Source organism: Xiphophorus hellerii, chromosome 22, assembly GCF_003331165.1.
Source record: "Xiphophorus hellerii strain 12219 chromosome 22, Xiphophorus_hellerii-4.1, whole genome shotgun sequence".
NCBI lineage: Eukaryota > Metazoa > Chordata > Actinopteri > Cyprinodontiformes > Poeciliidae > Xiphophorus > Xiphophorus hellerii.
Genome location: NC_045693.1, coordinates 22,670,289 through 22,689,651, shown reverse-complemented (window position 1 = coordinate 22,689,651; position 19,363 = coordinate 22,670,289). Strand labels below are relative to the sequence as shown.

General features: G+C 40.1%; 1 protein-coding gene across 20 annotated transcripts in view; it reads left to right on the top strand.

The window, feature by feature from the left end:
* The window catches only part of camk2g2 (calcium/calmodulin-dependent protein kinase (CaM kinase) II gamma 2), a 58,604-nt gene continuing 39,241 nt past the window's right edge, over nucleotides 1-19,363 (top strand). For 15 of the 20 annotated variants that reach the window (XM_032553121.1, XM_032553120.1, XM_032553113.1 and 12 more), the window contains exons 1-2: nucleotides 2-135; nucleotides 1,134-1,228. In XM_032553121.1, the coding sequence (XP_032409012.1) occupies nucleotides 71-135; nucleotides 1,134-1,228 (160 nt within the window). In that variant the 5' untranslated portion in view covers nucleotides 2-70. Of the gene's footprint in view, nucleotides 136-1,133; nucleotides 1,229-19,363 lie in introns of all 20 variants that reach the window. The other 5 variants (XR_004337796.1, XR_004337795.1, XM_032553109.1 and 2 more) reach the window with 1 other exon arrangement.

Genomic DNA, 19,363 nt, shown 5'->3' with positions numbered 1-19,363 from the left:
CTCCCACTCCACGCTCCTCGCTCTGAGATCAAGCCTCTCTTCCCCTCTCCGAGCCTTCACTTCAGTCAACATGGCCACACTTGTAACCTCCACCAGGTTCACAGACGAGTATCAGCTGTACGAGGAACTCGGAAAGTAAGCGACCGACAACGCTGCCGCTGCTTTTTCTTGTTGCGTTCACTCTCTCTGTGCGTGTGCCTGCGTGTGTCTGCGTGTGTGTCTGCGTGTTTACACGTTTTCCTCCTCTGTGCTGCTGCTGCCGCCGCTGCTGCCATTGTGTGTGCGCTTTACTTCAAGTGTTGACAGGGGCTGGATTGGGTCTGTCAAAAAATGTAACAGGGGAAGGCTGCGGGCGATCTGCCGTGCAACAGTAAGCTGTCAGCGGGCTCTCGTAAGCGCTGCAGAGGCTTGTGTTTAATCCCGAGTGTGCGCTTTTTTTTTTTTTTTTTTTTTTTTAAAGGCGCAAGGCGCCATTGTGGCTCTTTATTAAAGGTGAGGAACACCTTGTGTGATTTATCTGCAGGTAGCACGCCTCGATACTTGGTTTGCATTTGCCCCGTTGTCTTGTGCCATCTCCGCTCAGCTCTGCTTATTCCCAAAGCAGCCTGCACAAGAGTCACAATTATTGTTATCATTATTGTTATTATTATTATTACATGTATATATATATATATTTTTGCTGCAGTGAGATTTTGGTGTTTGCAAATAGACATGCTTAGAAACATGAAAAGCGCCACTTTAGTTGCAGCATATTGTGCAGGCAGGGGCTACAAAGCCACTTTGTAACATCTTATCTCTAATAGAGCTGCTCCACCTACCAGCACAGACAACAGCGCGACTTTAAAGGAGGCGTCCCTGCTAAAAAACAAACCAAAAAAAAAATGTGGTCAGGTTGCATAGATAACTGTGACTTCTACCTTTCACTGCAGCCCCTCTAACATTTCCTTCAGCTTTTCCGGTTATGCACTAACAGACCTAAACCCAATAGGTACAACAGACTGTGTTTAATATGAATGCCCTCCCTCTGTAGGTGAAAATTAAGCATGCCTGGCGTTCAGTGTGTGTGTAAGTTCAGCAGTTGTTCATGGCTGAAGTGGTCCTCCTCACTGCTCTCTCAATCTCTCCGTCTCCAGGGGGGCCTTCTCCGTCGTCCGCCGCTGCGTCAAGAAGTCCACGGGACAGGAGTATGCTGCTAAAATCATCAACACCAAAAAGCTCTCCGCCAGAGGTTAGTAGAAGCAGTGTGAAGATTCTGCATGCTGACGAGGTTTGTTTCTTGGTGAGCAGCGAGCCGGGTGCAGACGTCCTCCACTTGAGAGAGGAGATTCCCTGACGGCCCCCGTCCTCCGCCCTCTGAGGTGTGGCGCTTTAAGCCTTCACAGAAAAAATCGGTGGATTTTGGGCTCTTGTCTGCAACCAGTTTTGGGGGGATTGTTATGGTTGGTGTGCAGCAAGTGAGTGCTTGACCCCGAGCTTTAAATATCCTCAACTACCGTTTTTTGCAACTTGTGACTAGTTGTGCAATCTGCTGCTGATCAGAATTAAGAGGAGTTTTGAATAAAGACTGACTTCCTGGTTTTACGCATGTTCTGTAAGTCTTCTGCCATCTCATTTTTTAAAAAACCACAATGACGTTGATAAAATGTTAGTTCTTGACAGCAACAGATAAAACATCTAAAGTAAATTTCAAGAGTCTCTTAACTATCTTTGTGGTTTGTCATTCTGATTTTTGGTGATTTTTAGTTTAAGTCCTGTTGATCCTGACTGAATCCAAGTTTGTTTGTTTTTGTTTAGAGTATTAAGGCCAATTTGCTTTATTTTTATTTTTTTTTTAAACTGCAGCTTATCGGACATTGTCTGACATAAATCCGTGGCTGGAAAAAATTGGAGCGTCTTCAGTTGTTGATCCACATTTATATGACACAAGTGGCTAAAACAGAATGGAAACTGGACCCATTTAGTTATGGGGGGGGAGGAAAAAGTACAAATGTTTATTTCTTTTTAAAGAGTTATTCCAACTTCTGTGGGGGGAATAAAGTGAGGTGCGTTCACTGGTGTAGGAAAAGTATACGAATTGGGTGCTCTGCTAGTGACAAAGGTAAAAAAGGCAAAGGTTTGTTGAGCTTTATCCCATCCTGTTTGTGCTCACAAGGCAGAATCATCAGTTGCAGGAAGTCAGTGACGTTGGCCAATTTAGATTAAATATGGCCGCAATGCATTGAGAAAGTTCCAGTAGTTCCACATCAAACCTGTCACAAGTAAATGCGTTCTAAATCTCTATTCATGAGAATGTTCAGCGTCTGTTTAAGTACGTCGAATTCAGAGAATGCTTTGTGGTCAGCATGCATTGCTATGTGGTTAAGGGACTACAGTTGCTAAAGCTAAAGTCCAAGAATACTTGAGACCCCACGTAAAAACAGCTATGACCTTCTATTTTCATAGTTCACACACCAAACATGTCCTAATGTAATTAATAAGCAGAGTGAAAAGTGTCTTAGCACTTACCAGAGAAACATTTACAGCCTTTCTTATTTCTACTCTTGGTGGTACAGCCAATCCGTGCCAAGGAAGATAAATGGTGCTGCTGGATTGGCCGATTTGAAAACGGCAGCCAATAGCGTGTCAGGTAGCTTTGCGTCTAGGTAGCACAGCTTGCAAAGCTGCAGCCTTCCCTTGCATCTAACCTGATTCCAAGTACCAGCTGGCCAAATCTTAAATGTTTACTAGAACTGCACCAGTAAACCAGCGAGAGATCAGAATCATCCAGTTTCCCCTTGATCTGCTCCGACTGGTGATCGTAGGGTCAAATACTGATGTTTTAAAAATTTTTTACTAAATGCCTCAAGACTAGCAACACACACAAGTTGCATTAACCAGCTGCCTGTACTTTGATGCAATTTTTGATAGAGATGGGCCTCTCCAATATTAATATCTGTATCAATCCCAATACTGAAAAAAAAAAATAGATCGGGTATTGTTGACATTGTGCCCAATCCATAAGCGCAGATCTATTTAGCATAATGCTTTGCTTTGTTCTCATGCTTTATTATGTATTTTACATTATATTCAGAATTCCTAATTGCGCTTTCTGAACCATTTGAAAGGTTGGCTGCAGTTTAATTTTTGCACGTTTGACCGAAGAAGTCAGCGTGTTGTTTCAGTTTGAGTTAGTTTCTTTATTATTTATTTTTGCGTTGCGCTGACTGAGCAAATGAAAGCTGTGTTGTTTTTACATGTCTGACCAAGTTTGTGAAGCTAGTGGTGTGTCTAAATGTGCTGTACTGCTAGAGAGTTCTCAAATCCGTTTTTAATTCAGTGATTTTATGTCTGTTTTTTTTTTAAAAAGTCACGTTTTAAGTCCATTCATCACTGTTTGTCTGTGTCGGGTCGGTATCGCCCGATGCTAAACCTCGGATATCACTATCGATATCAGAAGTGAAAAAAGTGTATTGGTGCATCCCTAGTTGTTTTGCATATATATATACAGTATATATATATATATATATATATATATATATATATATATATAAAATCAGATCAAGATTGGAGACAAGCACTTCGATGGATAAATAGGGATAATCTTTTACGTCCTCAGCTTGCTGATTAGAAAACTATTGAGTCTATCTGAGAATCTGCAAAACTTTGTTTTTCCTTCCTATAGTATTGAGGAAACCTCGCAGAAATACTGAAAATCAGTTTTGACTTGGAATATCCTCTTCGGAGCATCTCTGAAAATTACCCTTCCGTTCTGTTCATTTTTGGATCATAGCCATAGGAATCCACGTTTTTACGCGTCTTTGCAGGCATTAGAGCGCCCGGTGATGGGAATACAGCCGTGTAGCTGCGCAGTTTGCCTCGGACTTGGTCGCGATGCTACTGTGTTACTTGTTACATCAGGGAGTTTGATACACAACCCAGACTGTGTGTGTGTTTATGCCATGCGGTGTGCGTGCGTGCGTGCGTGTTTTTCACCAGCAGCAGTGGCAGCGGAGAAACGCATATTCAAATACCACCTCCTGTGTTTTGGTATTTGCAGCAGATTTGTTGTCGCCGTCTGCCCGTTAAGCTGTGCGTGTGTCATAGAGTCTCATCTGCCATGTAGCCAAATCCAAGCATATTTAATCCGTCGGTTGTTTTGGTCGCCATACTCATTTGTGTTTGCACATGTATCTCACTGCTCCTCCTCAAGTCTTGGAAGTTTGCGTGTTCATGCTACATATTGTGTGTGTGTTTGTTTGCAGCCTGTCTGGTCCAGTAAACAACAGAGCAGCCCGCCAAAGGCTTGACTGATGATGTGAGCTGCAGATTAGGGCCAGTTCTGAACTGATTGGGCTGCCGTGGTCTCCGGGGAGCCAGGCTCTCTCCACGCCCAGGCGATTTTCTTTTTCCCTTTTAAAGCGTTTTTCTCCCGTCCCTCTGCGCTCGTGTGTCTGTAAACAGATGATTGACTGGAGCAGGGATCTTTAAAAATCCCCTTTCACCATCCCATTTGATGGTGTCTGCATGCTGACGCTTGTCCGGAGCTTGCAACCCAGCGACGGCGGAGGTGAAACTCTTGGCCCAATTGAGTGTCTGGACAGAGAAACTCATATCTTTGTGGTTCAATGCGTCAGTTTTTTTTTTGTTTGTTTTTTGTGGTCACAGAGCTCATAAGAAAAACAAACAAAAACAAAACGTACTGACAGATGGCAACTTTTTACTCTTACACGCCACATTTTTTGTTTCTCACATCACTTTGCTATTTAACCAAGCAAAGTGCCTATGTAAGTATAGTTAGTCATACTGTCCTTCAGTGCACAGGGCTCTTAATCAAAGCTGAAATGTGTTTTCTTCCAACATGCAGGTCAGCTTCATTCACACTGCAGTGATGTGAAAGTGACATAGAAACATGCATGCCTAAACATGCAATGGAAGGAAAACATGCTTTTCCTTCCGTTGTAGCAATTTCTGTTTCCATCCTAGAGTCTGTCCTGCCGATTCCGATCTTATTATATATTTTTCTTTCTAAAGTGTATAACACATAAAACTGACAAATGGGTTACAGGGTTTTTTTTATGAACATATTTTTTCGAATCCAACCGAAAATTAAATAATTGCTGAATAAAATAACACTTTAGTTGTGTGATAAAGCGCTTGAAATCGGATGGTGACTTTGTAACCTATAAATGTGGCCATTTCTGAGTTGTGAGGCATTCAATGAAAGCAAATACGTGATTATTTTGGATCTATTGAGGATTTATTTATTTTTAACTTTTACATATTGTCCTAAACTATCTGATGTAAGGGGGTTTGAAATTGACAAAAACAAATACGGCTATAGAGAGCTGAGCAATAAATCGATAGCAATATATGTTGTGATAGACACCTGATCAGTATTAATAAATAATACCTGTTTACTAGTTCACAATCGAACTCTGATTCGGACCAAAAAAGCGAAGTCTCTCTAGTCTGCCTAAAAACCTAGGTCTCGATTCGGTTGAAGTGAACTCTGGTGCGGCTCAAATGCATATGTGAGCGCTAAACGGTCCGTAGACGGCTCCAAAAGCAGGAAGCAGGCTATAGCGAAGGGCATTCTGGGTAAATGCAACCAAAATAAACGCAAGAGTCAAAGATGGAGGAAGAAAAGCATTAAACAACCAGTAAAATCCACTGCTACTCCATTTTTATTTATATTTTGTGAAGGAGGCGATTGCGCTCATGTCTTCTTCTGAGGTTTTTGTTTCCTTCAGTGGTTCTTGGTGCAGCGCCACCACAGGCGAAGGGCGTGATACAGGTTTGTCAATGAGTTTGGGTTGCTTGAATCAATGCAGCGTTAAAGTGAATGGCAGCAGCTGAAATCGTCACAAATGTTGCAATTTTGTTCCCCAGTCAAACCGAGTTTACCAGACTATCAGGTGTGTGATTAGATGTGTCCCTGGTTCACATAAATCAAATAGCTGAGTTACTTCCTCAGTATGCAGTCGAGGTCTGCTGATGAACTGGATATCTGACTCAGGTGTGTTGAAGCAGTGACGCATCTAAAAGTTGCAGGACATCGGCCCTGGAGGCCTTGATTGGAAAACAACAACTCTCCTGTGGGGAGGAAAATGTTCACCAACTTAGCTGAGTTAGCCAAACCCTGCACAGGGAAAATGCCTCAGCAGTGAGATGGACAAATGAGTCATTAAGACATGAATCGCTGCCTCTGCTCAAGATGAATCTAGTTTTAATCTTGTTGCATCCTGCCTCCTCGATTTAGTAAAGACACAAAGTGTTGAATGTTTGCATAAGACTTTACCTTGGAGAAGTTCATTTGATTTGGCGTAAGTTGGGGGGGGGGAAATCCTGTTTAGGTAAACCAGATTTGCAAGGATGTTTTTTTACGGCTTGATCCAAATTTAGAGCAACTGGTCATGAATCATCATCAAAAAAAAAAAAAAGTCTGCCATCATACCAGATTTTCTTTTTCTCCTTTGGCAGAAAAATAATTTTAAAAAATGTCCGCACCTCCATCATGCTAGCAACAGAAGCAGGAGGTTCACCATGTCGCCTGTAAATAAATACACGCGGTAGCTGCCCGTGAGCTCCTTGTCACTGTTTGCAAACACTGAACATACTCTATATTAGCTCTGATAGCTTGATGTCTGGGCAACTTCATGAGGCCGTCTGTGCCTAAGAGGGTTGTGTGTGTGTGTGTGTGTGTGTGTGTGCGTGGGCGGGATTAAGGCCTCATTCTCCGCAGCTCAGGGAGCCGCCCGATGACGGCGAGGTCGCCGATTATGGCTGGGTCATGCAGCGTCACGAGCGTGTGCGCAGTCGCTGCAGCAAACAAACATGCGGCGCGTTTCCGGTTGGATTTTGCGGTGCTGACTGGTGGGATTTAACTGTGTTTATTTCTGAAACGGGGCCCAGGCTAACCGTTGCTTCATTTGAATGCTTTCGGGATTTTGACTCCAGTTAGCTGTACCCCTCACCCTGCCCAGTTGTAATGTTTTCACATTTAAACCTCACAGCAGGGGACCACACACACACACACACACACAGCTGCTCCATGTTCCCGTCAAACACCTCTGTGTTTTTTAACCTGCAGGTCTGTGGAGGGGAAAGGTTAACAAACCTTTCATTACAAGTTTATTTCTAATGCTTTTCTTGTTCTGTATGAAAGGCTTGTATCACTGTCAAATATTTTTTTTTAGCCTATAATGACAAGTGATCTCAAATTTAAAGAAAATCTGCCTGGTTCTGAAGCCAGATAATCTAGCATTTCACAAAAAAATAGTATTTAGACATGTCTGTGTTTAGGTCGCAAACGAAAATCACACAAAAGCTTCCACAGCTACTCACTATGTAAAAAGGTTAACTAATTCTATGTTTCACACAGTGATGACTTTAACGTCGTCTTCCAGCAGTATGATGATTATTCTCACCTTGAGGCAACAGTGGCACTGACAAAAATCCTAAGGTAGAGCTGGGATTAGAGCTGCTTGTTGTTTTAGTGGCTGATGTCTTTCGCTTGCTCTTATTAAAAATGGCTACAATTAAAAAGAATATTGTTTTCTCACCTTGTCTTTGTGATGACCCATGATTTTTGTGGTGGCAAAAGTGTAGAAACAGAGTAGATTAAGATGAAATGCCAGAGATCATTAGTGTGTAGATGCCAGATTCATGGTTAAGATCTTAATCTTCATATCTTTTATAGAAATTGAGTATAAGCAGGAAGTACAGATTCTTCTGGGTTGTGTTAAAAAAAATGCAGTTATATTGTCCTTACTTTGGTACTTTCAAGAATAAAACTTTGGAAGAACTATAGAGGAAAAACTGTTAATGTCCATATCTATATATGCTTATAACATATGCAGAAATTGAACAGTGAAACACTATTTTGCTGTAATTCAACGGAGACGAGGAATTAAAACAAATGTTACATTTATAGTTCAACTTGTGACAATCCACCAGTTTATTTGCAGATTCAAAGGAACAGCACGCTGAGGCAACCCTGAGAGAACTGCAAGTTGTTCACAAGCTCCATACTTCCTGAAACGATCCATCAATAACCGAGCTGCAGTTTGTCACACTACATATTACACAATAAATGTGTCACAGTTGCTCTCGTCAGCTGTGTGACCATGGGAAAACTCCTATTGTTCTGATGTATTGCACTGGTGAAGAAATTGTCCCTTCTTTTTTTTTTTTTGTCTGTTTGTTGAGCTTCAGCTCTATATCTGATTTGGCCAAGTTTGTTTTCTTTCCGCTCCTGAAACCGTGTCTGAGATTCAATAGACCTTTGGGCTAAAAAACAAAACAAAACTGGTTTCAAGAAAAACATCAAATAAGACTGGAGACGTGCTGCTACAGGTAGGAGCGTTGGAAGGTTGGCTTGATCATCACGTTAATGAAAACACTAAACGCCACTTGGCGGAGCCGAAACGGGTTCGCAGGGCTGGAAATCCATTATGGTGGATGATATGGTTCCCTCTGTCCCGGTATGTGTGGAAGAAATTCAATAAACCACAACATGTACTGCATATATGACTTTTTTTCACTTGTTAATCTAAACCTTTGGACCTGAGCTTTGTTATGATGAGTAAATAGGTCACGTGATGTCATCTGCTGCTTCCTCTTTTGTGGAGTAAACATCTCATTGGAAACTCACAAAAAGGTGAATCCAGCCTTAACCAGAGATGGCGCTAAAGCAATCGTAAACCACAACGTGTTAGCAATTCAGCAGCCTCGCTACTTTGCCCTTTTTGACTTATGACACCTTCAGGCACAGAAATAAATGTAGGTCACCAGCACTTGCAGTGTAGAATGGATAAAAACCTAAGGAAATGGATGCAAATCTGCTCCGTATGTATTGCTGGCTGATCTTTGCTGTCAGACAGAGCTTTTATTTTATTGTAGGCAAGAAAACTCGAAATCTGCGCCACATATTGTTCCAGGTTGCGACGTGGTTTTAGATGAAGCCTTCTGATGTGAAGATAAGAAACCGGGATAGGCTGGCGGCACTCATCCTACTGCTGAATTATTGAAATACACGCTGCTTTCCTCTTACTGCACATGGGCAAGAGTTTAAGATTGGTCCCTCACGTTGCTTTTTTCTCTTTCTTACTACTTTTTTTTTTTACTTCCATTCCTCAAGCAGTTTTCCTTCATGTCTCGTTTCATCCTCAGCATTCTCTCCTTCTCTCTCCCTTTCTGTTTTGTCTCGTTCTCCTCCCTTCGTCTCGTAATCTCCTGCCCTCTCCTTCTTCTTTCCGAGCCGCAGCATCACAGGCCACACAGGCGAGCATGCCGTTTGTGTGTGTGTGTGTGTGCGCGCATTGTTTTTTTAGTTTTCAGCCTTATGGTGCACTCTCTCTCGCTGCAGGCTCATTGGCGAGGGGGCAGATAAACGTGGCTGTGCCGCGCCGTCAATGTTTAATGGGACAACAGTGAATATTTAATGAGGGAGAGAATGGGAGAGTTGGATATGGAAATGGAAAGATGTAGGTCTGGAGACGGTCAGGGTGGTACAGCAGTCAGTGGTGGTTCTCGTCTTCCCACAGGGTGGAAACATTCCTCCTTCATCGGGGCGTTTGATAAAAACAAAATCTCTGGGCTTTGCAATACTCTCCTAAGGCGAAATGACCTCAAGAAAAAAAAGGCAACATAAATAGAATGTTAATTTTCTGTTTAGCTTTGTCACATTCCTGGAAATGATTGGGTGATGCAGATCTTAGGGTCTTGCATGGAAAGGTTTTGGACGTCACTTCTTGTCATGTCCAAAATAGAAATCTTTAAATTTCAAATTAGGACATTTTCTCAACATTGGCAGCACTAAGTGTCGATCATACACACACATAAATGAAAAATCACAAATTTCACCAGATCTGCAATGTATTGTATCAGAGTTAATATCTGTATCTCTAATCGTGCAATTAATGAACATCTTGGTTGCGATATTTGTATCGCAAGTGCAAATGTATGCAAATTCTGCATGTCAGGAATATATCTGACCTGTTGGAAGGAAGGACTTTTACTGCCCTTGATGTCAATACCTGATGTGGGTTTTTAGAAGCTCGTCACAATGGTAAGGACACTGCGACGAGGGAAGAGAGTCATAATTATAATCTACATCATTTTTTCAATATTCAGTATTAGTACACTTCCTGCATCCTGATTCGGAAGTTTACTCACACACATTTACCAACGATTAAATTTGAGATTTTAAATCTTTAACATATAATACCGACAGCATAGGATAAATTGATGAAGGCTCGATATTTCCTATCTGAATCTGCAGGACAACCACTACCACAGCCTGATGCTCAAGTTAGCATGTAATTTGTAGCTTTTGAATGTGGACATTTCAAGGGTTATTTCACTTTTAACGCATCTTTACAGAATCTGAGTAATCTTTTAATCAAAAGCATATCTCTCTTAACGGGAAATGACTAAAATATATTTTAAAAACTGCTAAAATAGTCCACATGCACATAATGAAACCTTGTCTTAAACCTTTAAAATGTCATGATTGCTTTAGGTGGTTGATTACACAAAAAAAATTCGTTTTCACAAATATAACAAAGGACTCGATTACCTGACATTCTGACCTCTGTACAAAACGGGGTCAATTATCAGGGATTATTTGTTTACCATGTATGACATCTTAAGTCTTTGAAATTAAGTATATTTCTCATTATGGAGATCACGAAAGTGATCAAATTTGAATGGAGAAAAGTCCTGACATCATTAGTAAACATCTCTATGTGATACAAATAATTATGAAGTGGTGGAAGATTTTACAATGGTTTTCTGAGTACTGTCAGGCTGTTCCAAGAGATATCCCTATTGGTCAACCATATCAACACAACAGGGCAACTCTAGAACTACTTCCTTCAAAATCAGAATCTCAAACTTGCTTCCATATCCAGGACTTATAATAATTACAATTATGTCATCAGACAGCCCTACATTTCTATCCACCAGCAGCTTTGATTAGACGCAACCATGAGTAGCAACACCCCATTTGACAATAGTTATGTTAAATGGAAGAATTTGAAATTCTGTTTGAATGTTTCAGCGCCAAAGGTGGTCACAGTCACTGTATATGCGTGTTTGGTGGTGTGTTCAAACTTTATAGGTGTGTCGGATACCATCCGCAGCATAATGCTGTTTCCCAAAGGAATACTTGTTTTCATAAAGATTATTTATTGCAATAGTCGCAAGAATGAAATGGCAATAAAAACAAGCTTTGCTCACGGGAGAAGCATCCAGCAATGATGTGACAGTCAGGGTTTGAGTCGCTCCGTGTTCGGCGGTTTAATCGCTTTATGCCGAGCGTGGGCTCACATTGAGACGCTTTGAATTTTGTATTTCTTTATTGTTTTTTTTTTTTTATTTTACTGCCATGCCTCACAAAGGTTTACTTTTAGTTTTATATGGTCCTTTCCTCTGAGGTGGTGTGTCTGATGCATTCATTTAGTTAATAAGTATAATAATTATTAGCATTTTTATGACGGCGACAACAATAAAAACAACAATACTAAAAGCGACAATAAAAACAATAGACTTTTAATGTGCTAACATTTATTTGGTGCTCATATACATGCAGAAGCCAAAATAATTTGGTCTATAAATGAAAGTGTTGAGGCTGTAAATAAACATAAACAGCTATATCCTAATTATGAGTAGTTTTCCGTGGGTTATTCTTCTGGTGCGTTTCTTTAACTATGTATCGGGTTACATACTCTTCAAATTTGGTTATGTAAAGTAGAGTCAGCAGGTCTAGATTAAAATTCGTAGAATTCCTGAGATCTGGAGCACATTTACAAATACATCAGGAGTGTGGACTAATAATAGCTTGCAAAATATTGATTTAACTTGCCTTTTTTTCTATTTTGACACATTACAAACACAAAATGTAATGTATTTTAGTGGGATTTTATGCAATAGATCCACACAACGGAGGGTATCCATTTCTCTAACAGCTGCTGGTGCTGTTATGCAACGCTGGTGGAGACATGCACAAGTAGAGACTGACTTTGTTTTTTTTTTTTCTTCCATTTTTCTGTGCAAAGCAGTTCAAGCTCAGTCAGGTTAGGTGGAAAGCAGCTGTGAACAGCAGCATTCAAGTTTTGCCACAGATTCTCCATTGGATTTAGCTCTGCTCTCTGAATGGTTTTGTCTAATATAAACTTCGGCTTGTATGTTCAAGGTTGATGCCCTACGGGAAGGTAAACCTCCACCCCAATGTAATATGTTTTTGGACTGTGGGAGGAAGCCAGAGTACCCGGAGAGTACCCAGGGAGAAAAGGCTCTAGGCTGGGATTTGAACCCAGAACCTTCTGGCTGCAAGTTTTTTTTGTTACACATTTATATATATATATATATATATCCATCCATCCATCCATCTATTTTCTAACACTGTTGTCCCTTTAGAGGGGTCAGGAGGTGCTGGTGTCTATCTCCAGTTAACGTTCCGGGCGAGAGGCGGGGTTCACCCTGGACAGGTCGCCAGTCTGTCGCATATATATATATATATATATGTATATATATATATACTTGTGCCTTTTGTTGTTTGTTTTTCCCAGCTCCTAGCCAAGCAGTGCATTTTCATGGTAACTGCTAATTTACATTTCATGTAACAGAAAGCCAAAATTACATAACATGGTCACGATATTCCCAGTATGTCATCCTGCACGCACTGCAGGATTTAATGCAGTCAGATTAACCTCATCTTTTCAGAATACCTCTCATAGTTGGTAATGTCAACATAAATGTTTTTCATCTCCAGCATCTTTCATTAGATTATCCAAAAGAAGACGATTGCTATTTGCAAACGGAGGGATCTGTTGGCTTATTATGTCGGATTCGCAGATTCTTGCCAAAATTGATAATAAAAAAAACAAAACAAAATGCTTTTTACTATAAAGCAACATGTGCATTCCTACACAGTTGAAAAAAGTCTGGAAATTGATTTTAGTCCTTTCTTGATCTGAAGAGTTATGAATTATTTATATTTTTAGAGTCTTCTACCTTTTCATTGTCTTATTTTCCATCCATCGATCCAAACGTCCATGGAGAAGAGATTAGATACATGCAGTGACATTAAGTGCTTGTTTGTTTCAGTCTTTTTGACTGAAAATAAAAAATGGATGCAGAGTTACGTTGAAAACCTCACGTGAAATCACCATCAAGGTTGGAGAAATCTCTGACAACATGAAGTCAGATGTGGAGAAGCTTTTTTTATTATAATTTTTTATAAGAAAAAAAAAAGATAAGATAAATCTTTATTGTCATTGTCACAAGGACAACGAAATTCAAAGAGTGACATCAGTCGGTGCACATGCCCAAAAACAAAAAATAACTGTCTCACAATTCACACACAACGCAAGAATCAACAAACAACTGGCAAAAAAAAAAGAGAAAAGACTAAATGAAAAATATAGTAAACTTTGTCCAGTTATAGTAACCTCCATCTTTGCCAAGTTTTTTTTTTCCTTTTTTCAGAAATTTGTTCAATATACGAGGGCTACTTTGAAAACCAGATTATCTTGTTGCTGTGGGGGTTTTTTTCTAACAATACATTTAAAAGTCGGGGTAAAGTACAGACAAACCCATTAAAAAATGGAATTACAAGACCCAACCCACACAGAAACACAACCCATCGATCTGTTTCAATATTTGCTCACCTTTTGTTGTCATTCGCAGTAACAGTTGGTGCTCTGCAGAGAGCAAAGCTGTTTTCCCAAGAGGAGGATGTTTAACCAGCAACACACACACACACACGCCCGCCCGCCCACAGATCATTGCCACTTCACACACATTGTGCTTTTCTGTTTACTGGTCTCTCTGTGATGTCTGTTTAATAAGAACAAATGACACCTTCCCTCGCCTCCACTTAGATCTGCTCTGCAGCTCCAACAGCTGATAATGAATATGCTCAGCGGAGTCGAGTGTGTGGCGGCCACATTATTTGGTTGAAGTGTTCACTCCTGCAAACTGGCACAACCATCAGCTCGGTTGGTGCTTTTGTGTCCGCTTCCAGGGTTACAATCTGAACAGCCTATCATATTAGGAGTCTCTCATTCAGGTCTCACTGCTTTTACGCACTTCTGTGCCAAAGGTTTTTATGAAAGCTGTTTTGAATGAAGAGCAGGCTCCATCTGCTTACTGATAAATAACAGTTAAAACGATCTGAGGCAATTTTCCAAGGCAGCCAGATGTCTGGTGTTTGCAGTCGTGCAAACCCCAGCTGCAAGATTGTTGGGGATTAAAATGCATTTCATTTTTACAGCTTTTTTGGCTGCATTTGTTAAATTCTTACATTTATATTTAAGTTGGTATGTAGCAGCTTTTAACCTGTAGGCCGAGTTTTGTCAGCTGCAAGTCATTTTGTCCCGGTTCAAGTTTCTAGAAGGAACGTCAAGGTTGAGTTTGTCCTAAGTTGAGTCTCAAGTCTTTAAGGAACAAGTCCAACTCAAGACTTTGAAAGTCTTTAAAAATACTTTTAAATACAAGTTTTTCTCAGTTTCTATCAAGACTCAAGTCTTTTATCCCAAGTACAATTCAAATCTCAACTCTTTAAGGTGAAAGTCTAAGTCAGGTTTCAAGTCTTTTGCCCCAAGTCAGAGTCTAGTCTAAATTTTTTAACAGAAAATGTCAAGTAATGTATTTTTCTATCAGTTCATATCATGTCTCACATATATTTGACCCTCAGTCCAAGTCAACTCTAACTCACAATCAAGGATCAAGTATTTTAGAAACAGCTGCACGCTAAATCTTTGTTGTTGTTTTTTTCTTTACATAAACTCAAATCTTAAAGCTGCAGTATACAGCCTTTTTATATAAAAAAAACAGGGAAAGGTCTCAGTGTTGTCAATCAATCTCGTGTACAGACTGTGTTAGTGACAGAGAAACGACTCGCCATTACAGGAGAACTGTTTATCCACCGCCATGGGTGTCTATGCTAACTAGCCTAAGCATTCATGCCAGGCTCCGCTGTGTAAAAAGTGTAGCGCAGCAGCAGAGAGTAAAGCAGTGCAAATAGTGAGCAGCACATACATGAGCCTGTTTGACAGCACTCAGACCCTCCTCCTGGCTCTGATTGGTTGTTACCGACCGAGAGACGTGCATTTCTTCAGATGGCTGTAGTACCACGCTGTATTTTTTCACTGACATTTTCTTATTTTATTTCTTTGCAAATGCTCTCCAAGTTATAATTAGTCTGGAACAACATGGATGTTGAGTAGAATTTTACATCAGCACAATATGTTGCAGAATTATTAGAACTTAAAAAATATACAGATTTTTATAGATGAATCATGCATTCTCTTTCATGACATTGCAAGTTTTCACAACCTGATTAAGTTATTTTAGGAATTCAACCTAAAAAACTTCTTCTCACGCCTCACTTCGCCCAAAACGCTGCCAAGCTTAGAAATGTATTTTACCTTCAGAGTACTGATGAATCTAATTTCCCTTTAATCTCTTGTTGTGCGCGGAATGGTGAGCATCTGCCGCCATGTGGACTCACCGGCACTTTCCTGGATGAGCCGATGTCTGTGTTTTCACTTCGACAACTCAAGAGGGCTGTCAACATTTTACAAGCAGCCGTTGCTCCTGCTCTCATCCACGATTTGAAACGAGTGGTGAAAGTAAGAACATTAGTTTGGGTTGACTGGACAAAAATGATGAGATGATGATGCAGCACTAATGCCAGAGATTTTCTCACTTTAAATTAGATGAAAAATGCAGGTTTAAAAAGGGATTCCGTCCAGTGCGAGCGACCCCTGATATAACAAACACTGTTTTTCTGAGATTTCTGCAGCTCTTTTGGTTTCTAATGCATTTTTGTACACATTCCATTCCTGCTGATGCAAGTTGCTGGGAGAGACCATCATCATCAAGTCATGTCATGTCTTACGACGTATAGTTAGGAAACAATATCATAGTTTTGTGAAGATTTGCATTAATGAAGTGTCAGGCGTGTTTTCGGGCATTTTTTTCTTTCTTTTTTTCAAAAAACCCTGCTTTTATGAGCTTTTTAAAATGTTGTAATGTTATTCCCTCATAAAAGACATACCTAGAGTTTTTGTTTTTTTTTTTAAATGCATGTTTGTTCCTTAAACATGCATTCGTGGATGTCTAAACATTTGCCCTTTTACCCAACGCTCTGAATTACAGAACACCACTACCCCACCATTCCCCACTCAGCCCCTCCAGACTAGCGGCAGCAGCAATTAGAAAAGACATGGTGGAACTGCGAGTCTTCTGAGCTCATCATACAAACTACTTCTCCAAGAAACAGTTGTAAGCCGCATAATGAGAAGCATTTTTGTGACGAAGTGCTGAAGACGGAGATCGTCAAAGGAGCACCTATTCAAAGGCCCTATTTCAAAGCATTAATTTGCCAAGTTTAATTTATAGCAGGTAACAGCTAACGGCGCTGTGTACCTGGAAAATGCATACTTACACGTTACTGTTTTTCTACTTGTTTGTTTTCTCTTAAATTATTTTCATTTTCTATTTTAAAGTAATTTTGAAATTACTTTACCACAGCAACTGATAAAACTAATATTCAATAAGACTGAAGTCCTTATCAGAAAACGACATTGGCATTGTTCAGATCCTCTTTGTTCTTTATCTGCTCGGATGAGTGGTTTTTGTTTCTTTGGTCAGTCTCAAGGGTCCAGTAGAGCAGAACTGAGGCCCGGCTCGCTAATTGGCTTGCTAGACGGATGATGTCACTGGTTAAGGGTGAAGAAAGCCAGGCCAGACATCAGAAAGCACCTAATACTTACTAAGGATTTATTGGCTAATATTTATATTTTCTTCGTAACAGACATTCCCCCCCCCCCCCCCCCCCCCATGCTCTAGCTTCCCTCCTGTGCTGCAGTGTTGTTGAACTCTGTGGCGATCATGACGGCGCTCTGACACAACAAAGCTCTCCAACGGCTATTAGTGAAGTCACTTGTCTTGGATCTAAGAAAATCTGCGTGAGAATGTGGCCTCTCCTTTCGCCAGTCTGTCACTTTCTGTGTTTGCTGATGCAGGCCGGCCCGGGTCACCGTGATCCCGGGCTGTAAGCTGGAGGAGGAGGAGGATTGGCATACTCTATTTATAGTCCCATCTGCTGACCTAAAGTCAGTGTCTGCTGCTCTTTCTTTTTTGCTTGTTTGGCTTTTGGCTCTCTGCCATTATTTACCTCATTATAAGTTCATCCTTGGTTTTATCCTGAGAATAGGAGGAAATCTCTCTGTCATTGCAACTGTGAGCAATATGATGTTCATACCCAGTCATCCTATGATGTCAGTTCTTTTATATCCCTGACTGAGAAGAATTTGATGTATGGTCATCTACGTTTACCTAGTGCTTCACAACTTTATTGTTACCTAAATATCACTGCATTCCGATATGCATTTTGCAAAGATGTGGATTAAAATAAATGCTAGCTGACTATTTAAGCACCAGACTATATTTGTGTGTACAGTATTTGATGACACTTGTTGTTTAATGTAGCGTGAAAACGTTTAGAAGGTAAAGAGGTGATAAAGTGGTCTAAAAACGACAACCAAGTTGTTTATGGAGCGATATACCAGATGTCTACCACAAGATACTTTTTCAATAGAACCATGTGATTGAGATGAAATAAATTTTTTTCCATTAGCCGGATAGAGTCCCAATCTGGGATCTGTGTTTGCAATGGACACAAAGCAAAAAGACATTAACGTGGTCGAGCACAGGACAGGAAGGAGTTCCTCTGTGCTCCCCGAGTCGTTTTAGCTTTCTGCTCCATGTTCTGTCAGATCTCCTGGCTTTGTTTCTCTCAACTGGAAAGATCATCAACTTTGGGTCACTATCTGGCTGAAAGACTCGAGAAGATTACGGTCAATAAAAACAACACAACCCAATTTGATCTAGGCTTGGTTTATCCAATCGGGCACAATGTCTTCGTTCTGTCTATCGGCTGGTCAGTCCATCAGTGGCTCTCTGGCTTGCTCCGACACAGAAGAAGTGTTTTTAACGATTCCTGCTTAGCCTTACTACAAACTTGAAGGACATGTGTATTGAAATGCATTTTTAAATAAAAAAAATGTTATCAACATTTTGGCATAACTTCTTCGCCTTTTGCATTGGGATCTTCTCAAGAGCTCCATCTATGGAGTTAAAATATAATTTAGTTCAATGTAACATCATGACAAAGGCCTTTTGCACAACCTAGGTCAACATGGTGAAATATTCATATCTGCACATAAATTTGTCATTTCTTGTATCCGTCTTTTTTTTTTTACACAACACTCTTCTCAAGTAATACACAGAAAGTTCAATATTACCACCACTGAAGGCAACATCAGACATTTCTTAGCCACTTTTGAAAAAAACAAACAAACCAAAAAAAAAACATTGCTCTCACTGCCGGCAGAAAGAGGTAGGACGTTGTATAAATGTGATGATGAATGTTTAAGAACACTGCAGGTATAAATCTTAGTGTAAAAATATTATAAAATTGTGTTTGGTCATTATTTCTTTACTATAACAATGCTTCTTAGTATTTAATCTGATATTATTGATATTGTGTACTTTGAATTAAGCAGTAGAGTTTGTGGATTTCTGACATTAAAACTGGACAAATCCACTCTTCCAATATCAAAAAGCTCATTCTGCTTGAGATCCTTGTTTGGGTTTCATTTATTGGATAGAATGATTGAGGTTTGAAGGAATAACAAACATTGGCAACGGAGGAATGTGTAATAAGCCTGGTGGCCCGCCAGGCTTATTACACACTATGGTAAACCCTGGTTTAGATTTATTGTCATGATACCAATTAATGTTTAAAATCTACCAAAATGGTCCACAATGTCAAGATTAACTGTGCTATTTTCTCCACAGTTTTCTTTTCAAAGGAATTTATCAAAAATATTAAGAAATCTGAAAATATGTGATCAGTTCAGTGATGAACATGACACTTCTATATGTGACTGTTGTCCTGAAGAAGCGTATTATATATGGGAATGTTTTTTTAAGAGGAATATTTGTTTTGTTTTCATGCAGTCGGAGCCATACAGTCATCTAAAAAAAGAAGAAATAAATAGTTCTTGATGTCACTTTTATTGTTATCAAAATAATAGGACCGCTAAGTATCGTGATAAAACTTTAGATCCATGTCTCCCATCGCTGGTTGATCAGGATACGAGCGAGAGACCTCGACGAAGCTGCAAACTGACGATCTGAATGTTTACCAGCTGGTAGTGACGGACATGATGGGGATTTATCAAAACCTTGTCCACTGATACTGGAAATGAATCCAGAGCCTGAATAGTTCCTTCTACAGCGGGTTTAGTGTTTGCTCTGGGAATTGCTCATGAATTTACCTCTGCCTCCCTGCAGGCAGAGGTAAATT